The sequence below is a fragment of the Vicia villosa genome, unplaced genomic scaffold (assembly GCF_029867415.1).
Source record: "Vicia villosa cultivar HV-30 ecotype Madison, WI unplaced genomic scaffold, Vvil1.0 ctg.000073F_1_1, whole genome shotgun sequence".
Lineage (NCBI taxonomy): Eukaryota > Viridiplantae > Streptophyta > Magnoliopsida > Fabales > Fabaceae > Vicia > Vicia villosa.
In genome coordinates, this window is record NW_026704997.1 from 1,322,055 (window position 1) to 1,338,376 (window position 16,322).

The 16,322-nt window shown below is 32.1% G+C and overlaps 1 protein-coding gene across 1 annotated transcript; it reads left to right on the plus strand.

The window, feature by feature from the left end:
* Window positions 1-433: 433 nt before the first annotated feature.
* On the plus strand, window positions 434-1,075 carry LOC131623509 (BURP domain-containing protein BNM2A-like). The gene has a single exon (XM_058894519.1). It carries the CDS (start codon window positions 434-436, stop codon window positions 1,073-1,075), a length of 642 nt encoding a protein of 213 aa, XP_058750502.1.
* The last annotated feature ends 15,247 nt before the right edge of the window (window positions 1,076-16,322 follow it).

Here is a 16,322-nt window from a genome sequence, read left to right on the forward strand (position 1 = left end):
CGATGAAGCCAAACTACCTAACTACATCTACAAGGCCAACGATGAAGCCAAACAACCCAACTACATCTACAAGCCCACCGATGAAACCAAACATCCCAACTACATCTACAAGACCACCGATGAAGCCAAACAACCCAACTACATTTACAAGACCACCAATGAAGCCAAACAACCCAAATATATTTACAAGATCACCGATGCAATCAAACAACCCAACCCCAACTACATCTATAATACTATCGATGTTGCCAAACAAACTAATTACATTTATAAGACTACGGATGAAGCCAAACATCCCAATTACATCTATAAGACTATTGATGAAGCCAAACAACTCAATTATCTAGAAGATTCTCCTTCAAACAACTTTAATCATTCATAAGCCTTTAAGATAGGATTTTTCAATATAGGTGATCTTCATGTTGGAAATGTGATGACCCTCCAATTTCCTATCCAAGAGGTTTCTAATTTCCTTCCAAGAGAAGAGGCTAACTCAATTCCTCTCTCAATTTCACAGCTCTCAAATGTTCTCCAACTCTTATCACTCCATGAAGATTCTCCTCAAGCAAAATCCATGAGAGAAACACTTGAGCAATGTGAAGGAGAAGCAGTCATAGGAGAGACCAAAATATGTGCCAACTCTGTAGAGTCCATGCATGAATTTGTTAACACAATAATTGGTCCAGAAACCAAGTATATTGTTCTTACTACCAGCAACCCATCACCCTCAGCCACCCCTCTTCAAAAATACACCATTATGGGAATATCACATGATATTAATGCTCCTATATGGGTATCTTGCCATCCCCTACCACATCCTTATGCCATTTACTATTGCCACTACATAGCTACAGGAACTAGAGTGTTTAAGGTCTCACTGGTAGGTGATGTGAACGGAGATAATATGGAAGCTCTTGGTGGTATGTGTCATTTGGATACATCTGATTGGAATCCAAATCATATGATATTCAAGAAACTAAGAGTCAATCCTGGGAAGGATACTCCCGTGTGTCACTTCTTTTCTATAAATCATCTTTTGTGGGTTCCACCACAGTCTTCAAAAGCCACCATGTGAAGTGAGTTGATCCATCTTGTTCGACATGTATAATAAAGGTTGGCCAGAGTTGTCAATATGCAGAATCTATTATTATTATTATTATTATTATTATTATTATTATTATTATTATTATTATTATTATTATTATTATTATTATTATTATTATTATTATTATTATTATTATTATTATTATTATTACTATTATTATTATTATTATTATTATTACTATTATTATTATTATTATTATTATTATTATTACTATTATTATTATTATTATGATTATTATTATAGTATTATGATTATTATTATTACTATTATTATTATTATTATTATTATTATTATTATTATTATTATTATTATTATGATTATTATTATTATTATTATTATTATTATTATTATTATTATTATTATTATTATTATTATTATTATTATTATTATTATTATTATTATTATTATTATTATTATTATTATTATTATTATTATTATTATTATTATTATTATTATTATTATTATTATTATTATTATTATTATTATTATTATTATTATTATTATTATTATTATTATTATTATTATTATTATTATTATTATTATTATTATTATTATTATTATTATTATTATTATTATTATTATTATTATTATTATTATTATTATTATTATTATTATTATTATTATTATTATTATTATTATTATTATTATTATTATTATTATTATTATTATTATTATTATTATTATTATTATTATTATTATTATTATTATTATTATTATTATTATTATTATTATTATTATTATTATTATTATTATTATTATTATTATTATTATTATTATTATTATTATTATTATTATTATTATTATTATTATTATTATTATTATTATTATTATTATTATTATTATTATTATTATTATTATTATTATTATTATTATTATTATTATTATTATTATTATTATTATTATTATTATTATTATTATTATTATTATTATTATTATTATTATTATTATTATTATTATTATTATTATTATTATTATTATTATTATTATTATTATTATTATTATTATTATTATTATTATTATTATTATTATTATTATTATTATTATTATTATTATTATTATTATTATTATTATTATTATTATTATTATTATTATTATTATTATTATTATTATTATTATTATTATTATTATTATTATTATTATTATTATTATTATTATTATTATTATTATTATTATTATTATTATTATTATTATTATTATTATTATTATTATTATTATTATTATTATTATTATTATTATTATTATTATTATTATTATTATTATTATTATTATTATTATTATTATTATTATTATTATTATTATTATTATTATTATTATTATTATTATTATTATTATTATTATTATTATTATTATTATTATTATTATTATTATTATTATTATTATTATTATTATTATTATTATTATTATTATTATTATTATTATTATTATTATTATTATTATTATTATTATTATTATTATTATTATTATTATTATTATTATTATTATTATTATTATTATTATTATTATTATTATTATTATTATTATTATTATTATTATTATTATTATTATTATTATTATTATTATTATTATTATTCTTCTTCTTCTTCTTCATGATTGTGATTATTATTATTATAATTATTATTCATGATTGTGGGTTATGCCAATTTGCTATTTGTGTGTGTTGTAACTTGTTTTGTGCATAAATAAAATATGTGTGCTTGTTAATGTTTATGTGTGTGGGAAAAACGTTGCAAAACATAAGCAAAAAATGAAAACTTAGATCTTTTACAACCTTTAAATAGTAATATTAATTAAATTTATCTACTAAAAAATGAATAACTATTTAATATAAAAGACTAGAGGTATCCCAAAACCTAAAAAATATATAAGTAAATAAAAAATGAATACAATACAGAATAAATGATTATAATAATAAAACTAATTTTGTGTCGCTAATGAAAATTGATTACTAAATGTTTCTAAGTAATAAAATTTATAAATATGTATCCACATAAATTGTTTTATTTAACAAAACGACTTGCATTCTATTGAAAGTAAAATGGGGGTTTTCAAAATTTATTTGAGAAAATAATAAATAAAATTGTTGGAAAACTTGATCAGATTGACTGTGATTAGATTTTATTCGAATCCTATAAATGTCACTGTTGATGACTATATTTATTTGTATAAAATGTATTTAGCATGTGTTGCACCCCAAAATTTTCCCTCCTATTTTTTCGTCTAACTGGCTTAGGCTTCTCTTTCATACGCATCTCTCTACTAGGTCATCTAACATATCATACATCATTAACCAATAATTTAACATTAGATCAAGAATCATGAAGCAAACTGAGGTCTCATATAGGTCTCGGCACAAGCTTATTTATTTCTTTAAAAGAATGCTTGATACTCAAACAGAAGATTGGTCCAGTCTCGAAAAGTACTTGATCATGTGGTTCCTGTACAAAGATCATCAGTGAGGTTAATGTTTATATTGCGGTTCATTACTTCAAGGTCTCATTTGTCTCGCATTACCATTCAAGGTTTGGTTCATCTTGTTACTTGGGATACGAGCTATTTGTTTAAGGCTTGATTAAAAGAGTGTGGATTCATTCATTTGGAGTTTATATTGGGCCATTTTCAAGTTTGAAAGCCAATGACTAAAACTTTGACTTTTGGTCAAAATTAACCATAGAAGGTTGACTTTTGGACCAAGGACCATACTAAGTTGTCTTGAGCTTTCATCTCATTGATATTATGTGAGTCAGTAATGCAAGACGAGAAAAAGGTTGAAATTCAAATGGAAGTAGTGAAGAAAAAAAGAATTCAAAGATAGTTTAAAAGAAAAGGACCACCTCATTACAATTTCAAAGTCCATTACAAAAGTTCAATCCATGTCACATATTGTACAAGAAATTCTTTACAAAATTATACAAGAAAAAAATCAACCTCTATTCATCACTTCCACCATCAATCCATTCATCTTTCATATCCACGTACATAGACTCACAATCAATCATAAATTGTAGACTAACCTACGGACAGTACATGTTCAAGCTCATTATCCATTACAAAATCCAATCTCATTTACACTATACTAGCTACTGCATTGAACCATCAATCATCACTTCAACCATCAATCCATTCATCTTTCATATCCACGTACATAGACTCACAATCAATCATAAATTGTAGACTAACCTACGGACAGTACATGTTCAAGCTCATTATCCATTACAAAATCCAATCTCATTTACACTATACTAGCTACTGCATTGAACAGAAAGATTGCTACTAGACTTTTTCTTCTAAACTCGACTTCGTCATGCTTTCAAGAGTGCTACCATGCTAATGGTTTTGTCCAAAATCATCACATATGACCTGCATAAAAGATAACCAGTTCAGGTCCCTACACTTGCTAATTTTAACCTACAACAATCAACCACAATTCAAATTTCAAACCATAATATCAATACATAAGTCAGCCCCATTCTAAACCAGAATATAACGTGAACACATTCCAAAACTGAACCATACAAAATACTTTCATCAAAATCCAAGACTTATCATAGCAAGTCGCACGTCTTAAATTCTACACAAACTTCATAAGTCCATAAGCCATGTGTAACGCCCCAATTTCGATATTTATTTTATTACGTATTTATTGGTGTATTTGGTGCTTAAATTGATATTTTAATCATTATTATATTAATTTGTTAATTTAACTATAATATAATAATAGGGTGATTTAATTAAATTAGACTAGGTGTGTGATTAGTAGTGGGGGAGGGTGTGTACTAAGCCCAGTAGCAATTTAATAATTAGTAATGTCTTAATAAAAATAATAAGGAATTAAGAGGAAAAAGGGAGATTAGTGAACATTGGTAAAAGAACGTGAAATTCAGAGAAGAGGATAAGGCAAGAGATAGAAGAACTCCACCATTGTTAAAGAAAATCAAGCTTCAATATAAGGTAAGGGGGAATGTGTTCTTTAAATGGTGACTTAAGCATAAGAGGGTAGTGGGGGTTCCTTCCCCTCTTTAGGTTTCATAATTGATAATTTGATTTCTTCCTTGATGTGTGAATTGGTTTGATTTGTATGTTGTTCTTCATGACTAATAATGTTGTATGATTTCTGGACGAAATTCTATTTTGAATTGATGAATTATAATGTGGATTTGAAGGTTGGTTGAGTGGTTGTTATGTTCATAATAGGGACTGAATATGAATGTAAAACTGTCCAATTTGTTGAGTAGAAATTGAGTTGTTATCAGGTGAAATTGATGTAGAATAATAGGTTAATGAATCTAGATGAAAGGTATGAGTTAATAGGTAAAAATATGTTGTTTTAGACCTGGAATCGCAGACTGGAAGTGATGAAAACGAGCTGAAAACGAATTGGTGCGATTGGAGAATTATGGGTTCACGCTGGTGTTTCGCGTATGATACGCGTATGGGGTTGGGCCATACGCGTATGAGGGACGAGCCCAGGGGCTATACGCGTATGGTACGCAGGCCTGTCCCAACACAGTGCAACCTTCTGGTGGAACACGTATGGTACGCGTATGGAAGGGAGGCCATACGCGTATGGGAATGTGATACGCGTATGGGAGGAGTTTTAGTGCAAATCTGGTTCTGGTGGTACGCGTATAGGACGCGTATGGGCAAGGGGCATACGTGTATGGGCTAGCTGTACGCGTATGGTCAGGCTAGTGTGCAGAATTTCCCGTTTTTGTGATTTTTCTTCCGATTCTTGAGTGAGATAAACACCTTTCTGAGTTCCCTTGATTAGTAAGACTTAAGTAGATATATGAAGACTATAAAAGTTATACTTTGGACATAATATGTTGTGGTAAGATTAATGTTGATTGTTGTGAATTTTGATTATAAGAAAATGAATCATCTTTGCATGTTGTTGAACAAGTTGATAGCCTAATGGTGATGAGTTGAAGGCTGATGCCTTGCGATGTTGGATTGTGTTGGTTGGATGTCCATGTTGCATACATATGTCGTTGAGGGCTTATGCCCTGTTGTTGGCCTGGATTGGCACTGTTGAGGGCTTCTGCTCTGTTGGTACCACATGCATGTAGTGTCGATAGTTGCATTTCATGTCACCTAATTGATTGTTAATGTCATATATCATTGTTGTTGTGTGTTTGATAGTGTGAGAATCCGTTGTGATTGTTGTTTGTATGTGGTGTAAATACTACTCCTTAGCATGTGATATTTCACCGTATATTTATTGAATGTAGTTCTCACCCCTTTTCTGTTGTTGCATCTGTGCGTCTTCGGAAGTACAGATAACCAGGTACCAGAGTAATGCTTGGACTTTCGAGTGTTACCTGATCGAGTCTTAGGAGTCCCTCTGATACGTAACACGGAAGTTTTAGGATGCGCTATGTTTTTGATTTCTTTTCAGCTATTTGTTAATTGTTACGTATCTTGATTTTGACATTATTGTTGGACCACCTATTTAGTGGAGATGATTTATTTGTTGAGGCCTTAGTGCCATGAGGACTAATAAGCTGTTTTAAATTCCGCTGCGGTGTTAGATTTACTTTAATGAAAACTTATTAAATGAAGCGATGCTTTTTACGGATTCTTAGAAGATGTGACATCCTACTCGTATTACTCTGATCATTTATGTATTTATTATCCTGAGAGTGTTCGGGGTAAGAAAGAAATTGAGTTCCTCGAACTGAAACAGGGGAACATGTCAGTGACTGATTATGCTGCGAAGTTCACTGAATTGGCCAAATTTTATCCATATTTTGATGGAGAGGGTGCAAAATTTTCAAAGTGCATCAAGTTTGAGAACGGGTTGCGCTCTGAAATCAAGAAGGCTATAGGGTATCAGCAAATCCGCATTTTTCCTAACTTGGTAGACAGTTGCAGAATTTTCGAGGAGGATAATGCTGCTCATTATAAGATTGTCAGTGATAGAAGAGGCAAGCAGAATCAACAACGTGGTAAGCCTTATGATGCTCTAGCTGGCAAGGGCAAAAAGAGGGCTGCCCCGGGCCAGAGGACAAGTGGGGGAGGTTAGGAGAGATAACGTGAAATTTGAAAAGATTTGCAAAGTTACCTAGGGCGGCGTATCATCACTGCATGCATGCTTATCCCTTCAGAATGAACACGTGGTCATCATCTGGAATAGCTGGTGACAGTTGTATTGCTTTAACAAAAATTCTGGATCATACTTAGACATATGAAATGTTAGCAATAACAGAATCAGAGTATCTAAATGATCAACATATCCAGAACATCTGATAAGAAAATAAATACACATTTCAAATCTAATCCATATATCAGATCTTCTAATCCTTTCATTCTGGGCATAAATCCATACTGATATTCTTCAGAATGAACCTAAACCTATCTTCAGCAAGGGGTTTTGTAAAGATATCAGCCCACTGATGTTCTGTATCCACAAAGTTTAAAGAAAGAACACCCTTCTGAACATAGTCCCTAATGAAGTGATGTTTAATCTAAATATGTTTAGCTTTAGAATGTAAAATTGGATTCTTAGATAAACAAATAGCAGAAGTATTATCACAGAATATAGGAATGTTACTCTCATATATCTGATAGTCTTCTAGCTGACTTTTCATCTAGAGCATCTGTGTACTGCATCCAGCGGCAACAACATATTCTGCTTCTGTAGTTGAGAGTGCAATGGTAGCTTGCTTCTTGCTGTACCAGGAGATCAGGTGACTACCCAGAAACTGACAGCTTCCAGAAGTACTTTTCTTTTCAACTCTATCTCCAGCGTAATCAGCATCACAATATCCTACTAATTTGTATTCTTCAGATCTTCTATAGACTAAACCAACATTAGTAGTACCTTTCAGATACCTAAGAATTCTCTTAACAGCAGTTAAGTGAGATTCTCTAGGATCTGATTGGAATCTAGCACACAAGCATACATTGGATAAAATATCAGGTCTAGAAGCAGTAAGATATAGAAGAGATCCTATCATACCTATGTAGATCTTCTTATCTACCTTCTTGATTACCTCATCCTTACCTAATACACACGTTGGATGCATTAGAGTCTTTGCTTCTTTGCTTTCAGCCAGATTGAACTTCTTCAGATGTTCTTTGACATACTTGGTTTGATGAACATAAGTTCCTTCAGAAGTTTGACTGATCTGAATGCCTAGGAAGTATTTTAGTTCTCCCATCATGCTCATCTCATATTCTGCCTGCATAGACTTAGCAAACTCCTTTCCAAGTGTAGCATTAGATGTTCCAAATATGATATCATCAACATAAATTTGGCAAATTAAAATATCCTTTTTAAAGGTTTTACAGAAGAGAGATGTGTCTACTTTTCCTCTAGTGAAACCATTATCCAGAAGGAAAGAACTTAATCTTTCCTACCAAGCTCTGGGAGCTTGCTTCAAACTGTATAATGATTTCTTAAGTTTGAAAACATGTTCAGAAGACTTAGAGTCTTCAAAACCAGGAGGTTGGTGGACATAAAATTCTTCATCTATATAACCATTTAGAAAGGCACTCTCAACATCCATCTGATACAGAGTAATGTTGTTCTGAGTGGCAAAAGAAATTAATAAACGAATAAATTCTAACTTGGCCATTGGTGCAAAGGTTTCTGTATAGTCAATACCTTCTTGCTGACTATAACCCTGAGCAACCAGTCTGGCTTTGTTTATTATGACTTCACCTTTCTTACTCAGCTTGTTTCTGAAGACCCATTTTGTTCCAATGATGTTAAATCCTTTAGGTCTTGGAACCAGATCCCAGACATCATTACTTGTAAACTGATTAAGCTCTTCTTGCATGGCAATTATCTAGTCAGCATCTTCCAGAGCTTGATCAACAGAAGTTGGCTCAATCAAAAATACTAGACCAAATTGACATTTTGCATTGTTCTTCAGGAATGCTCTTGTTCTGATGGGATCATCTTTCTTTCCAATGATTACATCTTCTGAATGAGCAGAGTTGAGTCTAGAAGATCTTATGAGTGTTGGCTCTTCAGATATTCTGAGATTCTCCAAAGACGCTGCAACTTGATCTTCTGCATCATTCTTTCCGTTGGGTTCTTCGTGATCTGAGTTAGATATATCTATATGTACAAAATTCTCAAACTGCTTTGGCTTTTCATTGCCAAGCTTATCATCAAATATGATATTGATTGATTCTTCAACTACCAGAGTTTCAGTATTGTATACTCTGTAGCCTTTTGAGCGTTCAGAATATCCAAGTAGAAAACACTTCTGAGCTTTAGAATCAAACTTATTCAGATGATCTTTAGTATTCAGAATATAGCATACACATCCAAATGGATGGAAATAAGAAATGTTGGGCTTTCTGTTCTTCCACAATTCATAAGGAGTCTTATTTAGAACAGGTCTTATAGAGATTCTATTCTGAATATAACACGCTGTGTTAATTGCCTCTGCCCAGAAATGCTTAGCCATATTTGTCTCATTGATCATGGTTCAGGCCATTTCTTGTAGAGTCCTATTCTTTCGTTCTACAACTCCATTTTGCTGTTGAGTTCTAGGACAAGAGAAATCATGGGAAATACCATTTTCTTTGAAATAAATTTCAAAGAATCTGTTCTCAAATTCACCACCATGATCACTTCTGACTTTTATGATTTTGCATTCCTTTTCAGATTGAATCTGAGTACAGAAGTCAAAGAACACAGAATGTGACTCATCCTTGTGTTTTAAGAACTTTACCCATGTCCATCTGCTATAGTCGTCTACGATGACTAATCCATATTTCTTCCCTTTGATTGATGCTGTTTTGACTGGGCCAAAAAAAATAATGTGCAAAAGTTCTAGCGGCCTAGAGGAAGAGACAACATTTTTATACTTGAATGCAGGTTTTGAAAACTTCCCTTTCCGACCTGCTTCGCAAAGAGCATCTGATTTATATTTCAGATTAGGGAGTCCTCTGACCAGATTAAGTTTGTTAATCTGAGAAATCTTTCTCAAACTAGCATGACCTAATCTTCGGTGCCAGACCCACTGCTCTTCACTAACAGACATAAGGCAAGTAACCTTTTGATTCTTAAGATCTGAAAGATCAATCTTATAAATGTTGTTCTTTCTCTTGCCTGTAAATAGGATTGAGCCATCCTTCTGACTGATAGCTTTACAAGACTTTTGATTGAAGATTATGTCATAACCATTGTCACTTAATTGACTTATGGACAATAAGTTATGAGCTAATCCATATACTAAAAGAACATTAGTTATAGAGGGAGAATTACCAATGCATATGGTTCCAGAGCCAATGATTTTGCCCTTCTGGTTCCCTCCAAACTTTACTTCTCCAGCAGATTTAAGTTCCAGGCTTTGGAACATAGACCTTCTTCCCGTCATGTGTCGTGAGCACCCAGAGTCCAGGTACCATGACATGTTTACCTTTGTCTTTTGAGCCTTGAAGGAGACCTGCAACAAGAATTATCTTTTCCTTACGTACCCACATTCTTTTGGGTCCTTTTGGGTTAGTCCTTCTCAAGTTCTGATTGAACTGAGATTTAGCATGAGGTTTAACATAAGATTTTCTAGATTGTGTAGCAACATATTTCTTGGTGTGTGTTATGTGGAAACTCTTAGAGTGAGATGTGTGCTTAATATCATGAGAATGGCCATAATTGAACTGTTCATACAAAGGTTTGTATTTGATAATCATCTCATCAACTGGTTCAAGTTTATATGGGGTTTCACCCTCAAAGCCTATGCCTATTCTCTTGTTTCCACTTACACCATATATCATAGAGGCTAGCTCACTTCTACCTATACCTCTATATACGAACTTTCTAAAGCTTAAGTCATATTCCTTAAGAATATTATTTCTACTTGGAATAGACTTTTCTGAACTTGAAGATGATTCAATATCTTTGGTTAATTTTAAAACTTTTTTCTTAAGTTCAGAATTTTCTACTTCAAGCCTCTTAGTTTCAAATTCAAAGAGCTTTTTAAGCTTTTTGTATTTGATACTAAGTTGACTTTTAACTTCCAGGAGTTCAGATAAACTGGAAACAAGGTCTTCTCTAGTAAGTTCAGAAAATACCTTATCAGAGTCTGAATCAGAAGTAGACTCTTCACCAGCATCAATTGTTGCCATCAGTGCTATGTTGGCCTGCTCATCTTCAGAGTCTGACTCTTGATCAGAAAATTCTGAGTCATCCCAAGTAGCCATTAGGCCTTTCTTCTTTTCAAATCTTTTCTTGGGATTTTCCCTCTGAAGCTTTGGACATTCATTTTTGTAGTGTCCAGACTCTTTACATTCATAGCACGTCCCTTCTTTTTGCTAGATCTTCTGTGCTCAAAAGATTCTCCCTTCTCAGGTCTTTTGAAGTTCTTGAACTTTCTCTGCTTGCTTTTCCAGAGTTGATATACTCTTCTGGATATTAGAGATAGTTCATCTTCTTCTTCTGACTCTGACTGGTCAGATTCTTCTTCTTCAGCCTGAAAAGCGTTAGTGCATTTTTTATTATTAGATTTTAATGCAATAGACTTACCTTTCTTCTGAGGTTCATTTGCATCCAACTTAATCTCATGACTCCTCAGGGCACTGATCAGCTCCTCAAGAGACACTTCATTCAGATTCTTGGCAATCTTGAATGCAGTCACCATGGGTTCCCATCTTCTGGGTAAGCTTCTGATGATCTTCTTTACATGATCAGCTTTGGTGTAGCCTTTATCTAGCACTCTCAATCCAGCAGTCAGAGTCTGGAACCTTGAAAACATTGCTTCAATGTTCTCATCTTCCTCCATCTTGAATGCTTCATATTTCTGGATTAGAGCTAGAGCCTTTGTCTCCTTTACTTGAGCATTACCCTCATGAGTCATCTTTAAGGATTCAAAGATATCATGAGTTGTTTCTCTATTTGTTATCTTCTCATACTCAGCATGAGAGATAGCATTTAACAATATGGTCCTTGACTTGTGATGATTCTTAAACTCTTTCTTTTGGTCATCACTCATAGCTTGTCTTGGAATATTGACTCCACGGGTGTTTACAAGATGAGTGTAACCATCCAACACTAAGTCCAATAAGTCACCATCTTTACAAAAAAAGTAACTTTCAAGTCTATCCTTCCAATACTCAAAATTTTCACCATCAAAGACAGGTGGTCTATTGTAACCATTGAAGCTACTGCTTCCATTGTTACCATTGTTGTTCTGTTCAAGAGGAGTAGATGAAGTTATTTCAACCATTTTGACTTTGTGTTTTTCTACCTGAATCTTTTTCAACACGGTTAAGTGCTTGCACCTAGAACCGGCGCTCTGATGCCAATTGAAGGAGTGAAAAACACTTAGAAAGGGGGAGATTGAATAAGTGTAACTCAAAAACTTGGAAGATAAAAACAATGAACACAATTATTTTTATCCCGGTTCATTGTTAACCAAACTACTCCAGTCAACCCCTGACAAGGTGATTTACCGCAATTGAGGATTTAATCCACTAATCCAACTGATTACAATGGTTTTCCACTTAGATACCCTCTAAGTCTTCTAGAGTCTACAGATCACAACTTGATAACTCTAGGAAATCCTTTTACAATCAATGTAAAAATAAATTTTTACAAGAGTTTAGATTGCTTCTAATAAAGCTGTAATCACACAAAGTGATATTTCTCTTAAGTTCTAATTCTTAACACTCACTAAGATATTACAAAGATGTGAGGTTGAAGATGAAGTTCTTTTTTCTTTTCAGTTTGACAGCGTTTTTGTAAGTTTGCGCAAGAGTTGTATGATGCTTCTGAATGGAACTTCTATATATAGGCGCTTGAGAGGAAATGACCGTTGGGAGCATTTAATGCTTTGCGTGAATAGTACAACGCTGCATTTAATGTTTCACACTTTTGTCAACTACCTCGAGTCATGCTTTTGCTACTTTTACTGACTTTGCCTTTTGTAGCTTCTAACGTTCCTTTTGTCAGTCAGAGATTTGACGTTATAGATTTTTCATCTTGTACTTTCTTCTGAACTCAGAATATGTTGAATAGACATTTGAATTTCAGAGTCTCCAGCTTTGGTGTAGATGCAACTTCTGTCTTCAGACTTTGAAGTGCTTTGAGCGTGATACCATCAGAGCTTCAGAGCTTGTACTTCTGACTGCCATCTTCTGATGCTTTCCAGTTCACGTTCTGATTCTGCAGGACCATCTTCTAATGTCTTGCCAGACAATGTTCTGATGAAGCCATCCAGAACTTCTGAGTCAGTGCTTCTGAACGCTAATTTGTGCATACTCTTTTATACTTTTCCTGAAATGGAAAACATAAAGGATTAGAGTACCACATTGTCTTATACAAAATTCATACTTAATGTTATCATCAAAACTAAGAATATTGATCAGAACATTTCTTGTTCTAACATTTCTTCTTGTAGATAGACTTCTTCACTCTTGAACCGCAGTTCCTTGTAAGAAGCAGCTAACTCCTCATGAGTTATTTCTTCATTGTAGAGGTTTACATCAAAAGCATACTTTCATGTCTTGACAGATACAAAATCAAGATTACTATCCTGATCAGATCAAGAATTAGAAAGCCCATTAAGTTGTTTCTTGAAGTAGGTAGGGAATTCCACTATAGCAAGTCCAAAGCCTTCACATATATTGCACTGAATACTTTCACTTTAGATCCAACTTTACTTTGATCATCAAGGATCTTGATGATTTTATGGATGATGTTCTTGACATCTGGCCTTGACCTTCTATTCACTTTCCCATAACCTGATTGAAATGCATAATCGCATTAAAATAACCCTTTTATCATATATCAGGTTTAAAACTCCTACAGAGTTGGAGACAAAAGCCATTCTTTTATTCTATTATTTTGAATTGTCATTCTAAAATAGCTCACAAAAATGAAGTTCCCCAACAAGTTAACTACTCTCATGATCTTGATATCTCGAGCTTCATCAATGGTTGTCACTTTCAAGTCCAATATCTTGGGTAGAGACCTGAGTATCTTCGTCCGAATCAACCTTTCTTCTGGACTTTTTACTCCCAAAACACCTGGATATGCCTTTATGAGTGAACAAGAGAATTTCCCAAGTATCTTTGACCCCAACACATGGGATAATCATTCTGAACAAATGCTTATAAATTCCATTGATTATTGCATTAACAACTTCAGAATTACAAAGAGCCAATTCATACCCTTCCCTTCTGTATCCAGGACCAGGATTATCACATCCTGATAAACTTCAAGATTTTATTGTCCAATGATTTCCAAAGAGCTATCATTCTAGCTTTCCCAGAGAAATACAGTACCAAAAAATTATCTCCCTAGAGCTCACCCGATAAATAGAACAAGGTGTCTGCTCTGATGCCAATTGAAATTCTAGCACTTTTAAAACATGTCACTACTGATGTCACAACATCAGAACATGATGTCAAGACAGATGTTACAACATCTGTTGATAGATAGAACCCAATAAATTAGACTGTAAAATATGCAGAAATAAATTGCAGAATGGTAAATCACAATGTCAATTATTAAATCAGTTCGGTGCAACGTCACCTACTCTGGGGGCTACAAAACCAAGAAGGAAATTCACTATAATAGTATTAGTTCAAAGCCTAAACAGTCCCAACTTACAACTTCTCGCTTAATTCCTACCTTGTGCAACTTCTACCTAGGAACCTCCTAGATATGAGACCCCCTCTCACTTCCTACTACCACCGTAATGATTAAAACAAACACAATCCCAACAACTGTACCAAAAACCAATCACAATCCCATTGATTGAATCAAAACTTAGAAGATTACACTTCCAATACAAAATACTTAGTTTTGCTAAAAAGCTTCAACCAATAATAATACTCAACTATATGCTTACAAGCTTCAAGAGTGAGAACAATAACTTGACAATTAGTTAAGTAACAATCAGTCTACCTCATGGTATCAAAAGATACATGGGTGACTTACAAACACAATAGACTCTCAAAACCTAAGACTTCTAACCTTCCCCTAATTTTACAATTGTGAAAGACTTGATTACATTAGGTTAAGGCACCGCTTTAAATACTACTGAGCAGTCCATGTGCTTCGAAATCTTCACCCAAATATTACTTGATCCACAAGCTGAGAGCTGCACCACTTATGCAGAAAATCTCCTTAAATCTTGGAACAAAACCTTAAGTTTCCTAAATTGTCTCAATATCCAATTTTAGAAACTCATGTACAGTTAGAGATCAAATCACTTGTTCTAGATTAAATCTTCTTGATCTGCGAAAATAATTGAGATATATCCAAAAGAAATATCACAAAATAAAATCAAATCTGTCAAGATTTAAAACAACTTGTACTAATGTTCTAGTTCAGCATGTCACAACATCTGTTAAAACATCTTTCTTCAATGCAACTTTCACACTTTGTTGTATCAGCTTGATCAAGATGTTATGACATCTTACTCACTATCTGTCATAAACCATGTTTTAGCAAAATTGTTGTCAATCCTAAAACCATGGTACTAACAAACACGTTTTTGAATAAATGATATTTACGAAGATGCCTCTTCATATGCATTTTTTCACATATGAAAATGCATCTTCAAAGTAATTTTTTAACATAATAAGGGTGTCTCTCCAATTTGAACTTAGAAATGGTGAAAATATGTTCGCGCGGATAAATGCTAGGGATAAAATGAATTTTTAACGGTGGATGCAGGAACACATGCACGGTGCATAAGTCTCGTACGAGTAATATTTAAATTGTTCCAAGTAACATTTTAGTTAGAAACGAGTAATAATATCATAATCCATGAATAATATATGCATTATTTGTACACATCTATCTATTAATTATGAGTAATTATTAATTGTGAGTAATGAATACACTATTCTGAGTAATATTTACATGATTCTGAATAATATCGAATTTTAACTATTTTGAGAAATATATTCATTGTTCTGAGTAATATTTATATTATTTTGAATAATCTATATATTATTTTGAGTAATAAATATAATACTTTGAGTATTTATGCACCGTGCATAAGGATATACTTTATACACATCATCAACATATTCCCAAAAACACCTTTAAGAGTGAAATCAACATTTTCTTAAAAATAAAAATTTCTATGATCTATAAAAGAGACTATCAAAGATTTTAACGATTTAAAAGACTATCGAGATTTATATTTATATTGCAAAGGACCATATCATAATAATTTATAAAATTTGTATTGATTTCGTGGATTTATAATATTTTAAAGGATTCAAAAAAATTTAAACAAAGATTGAA

What these genes read in the sequence shown, in the direction of transcription:
- LOC131623509 (XM_058894519.1), top strand. Translation starts at nt 434, where the DNA reads ATGACCCTCCAATTTCCTATCCAAGAGGTTTCTAATTTCCTTCCAAGA.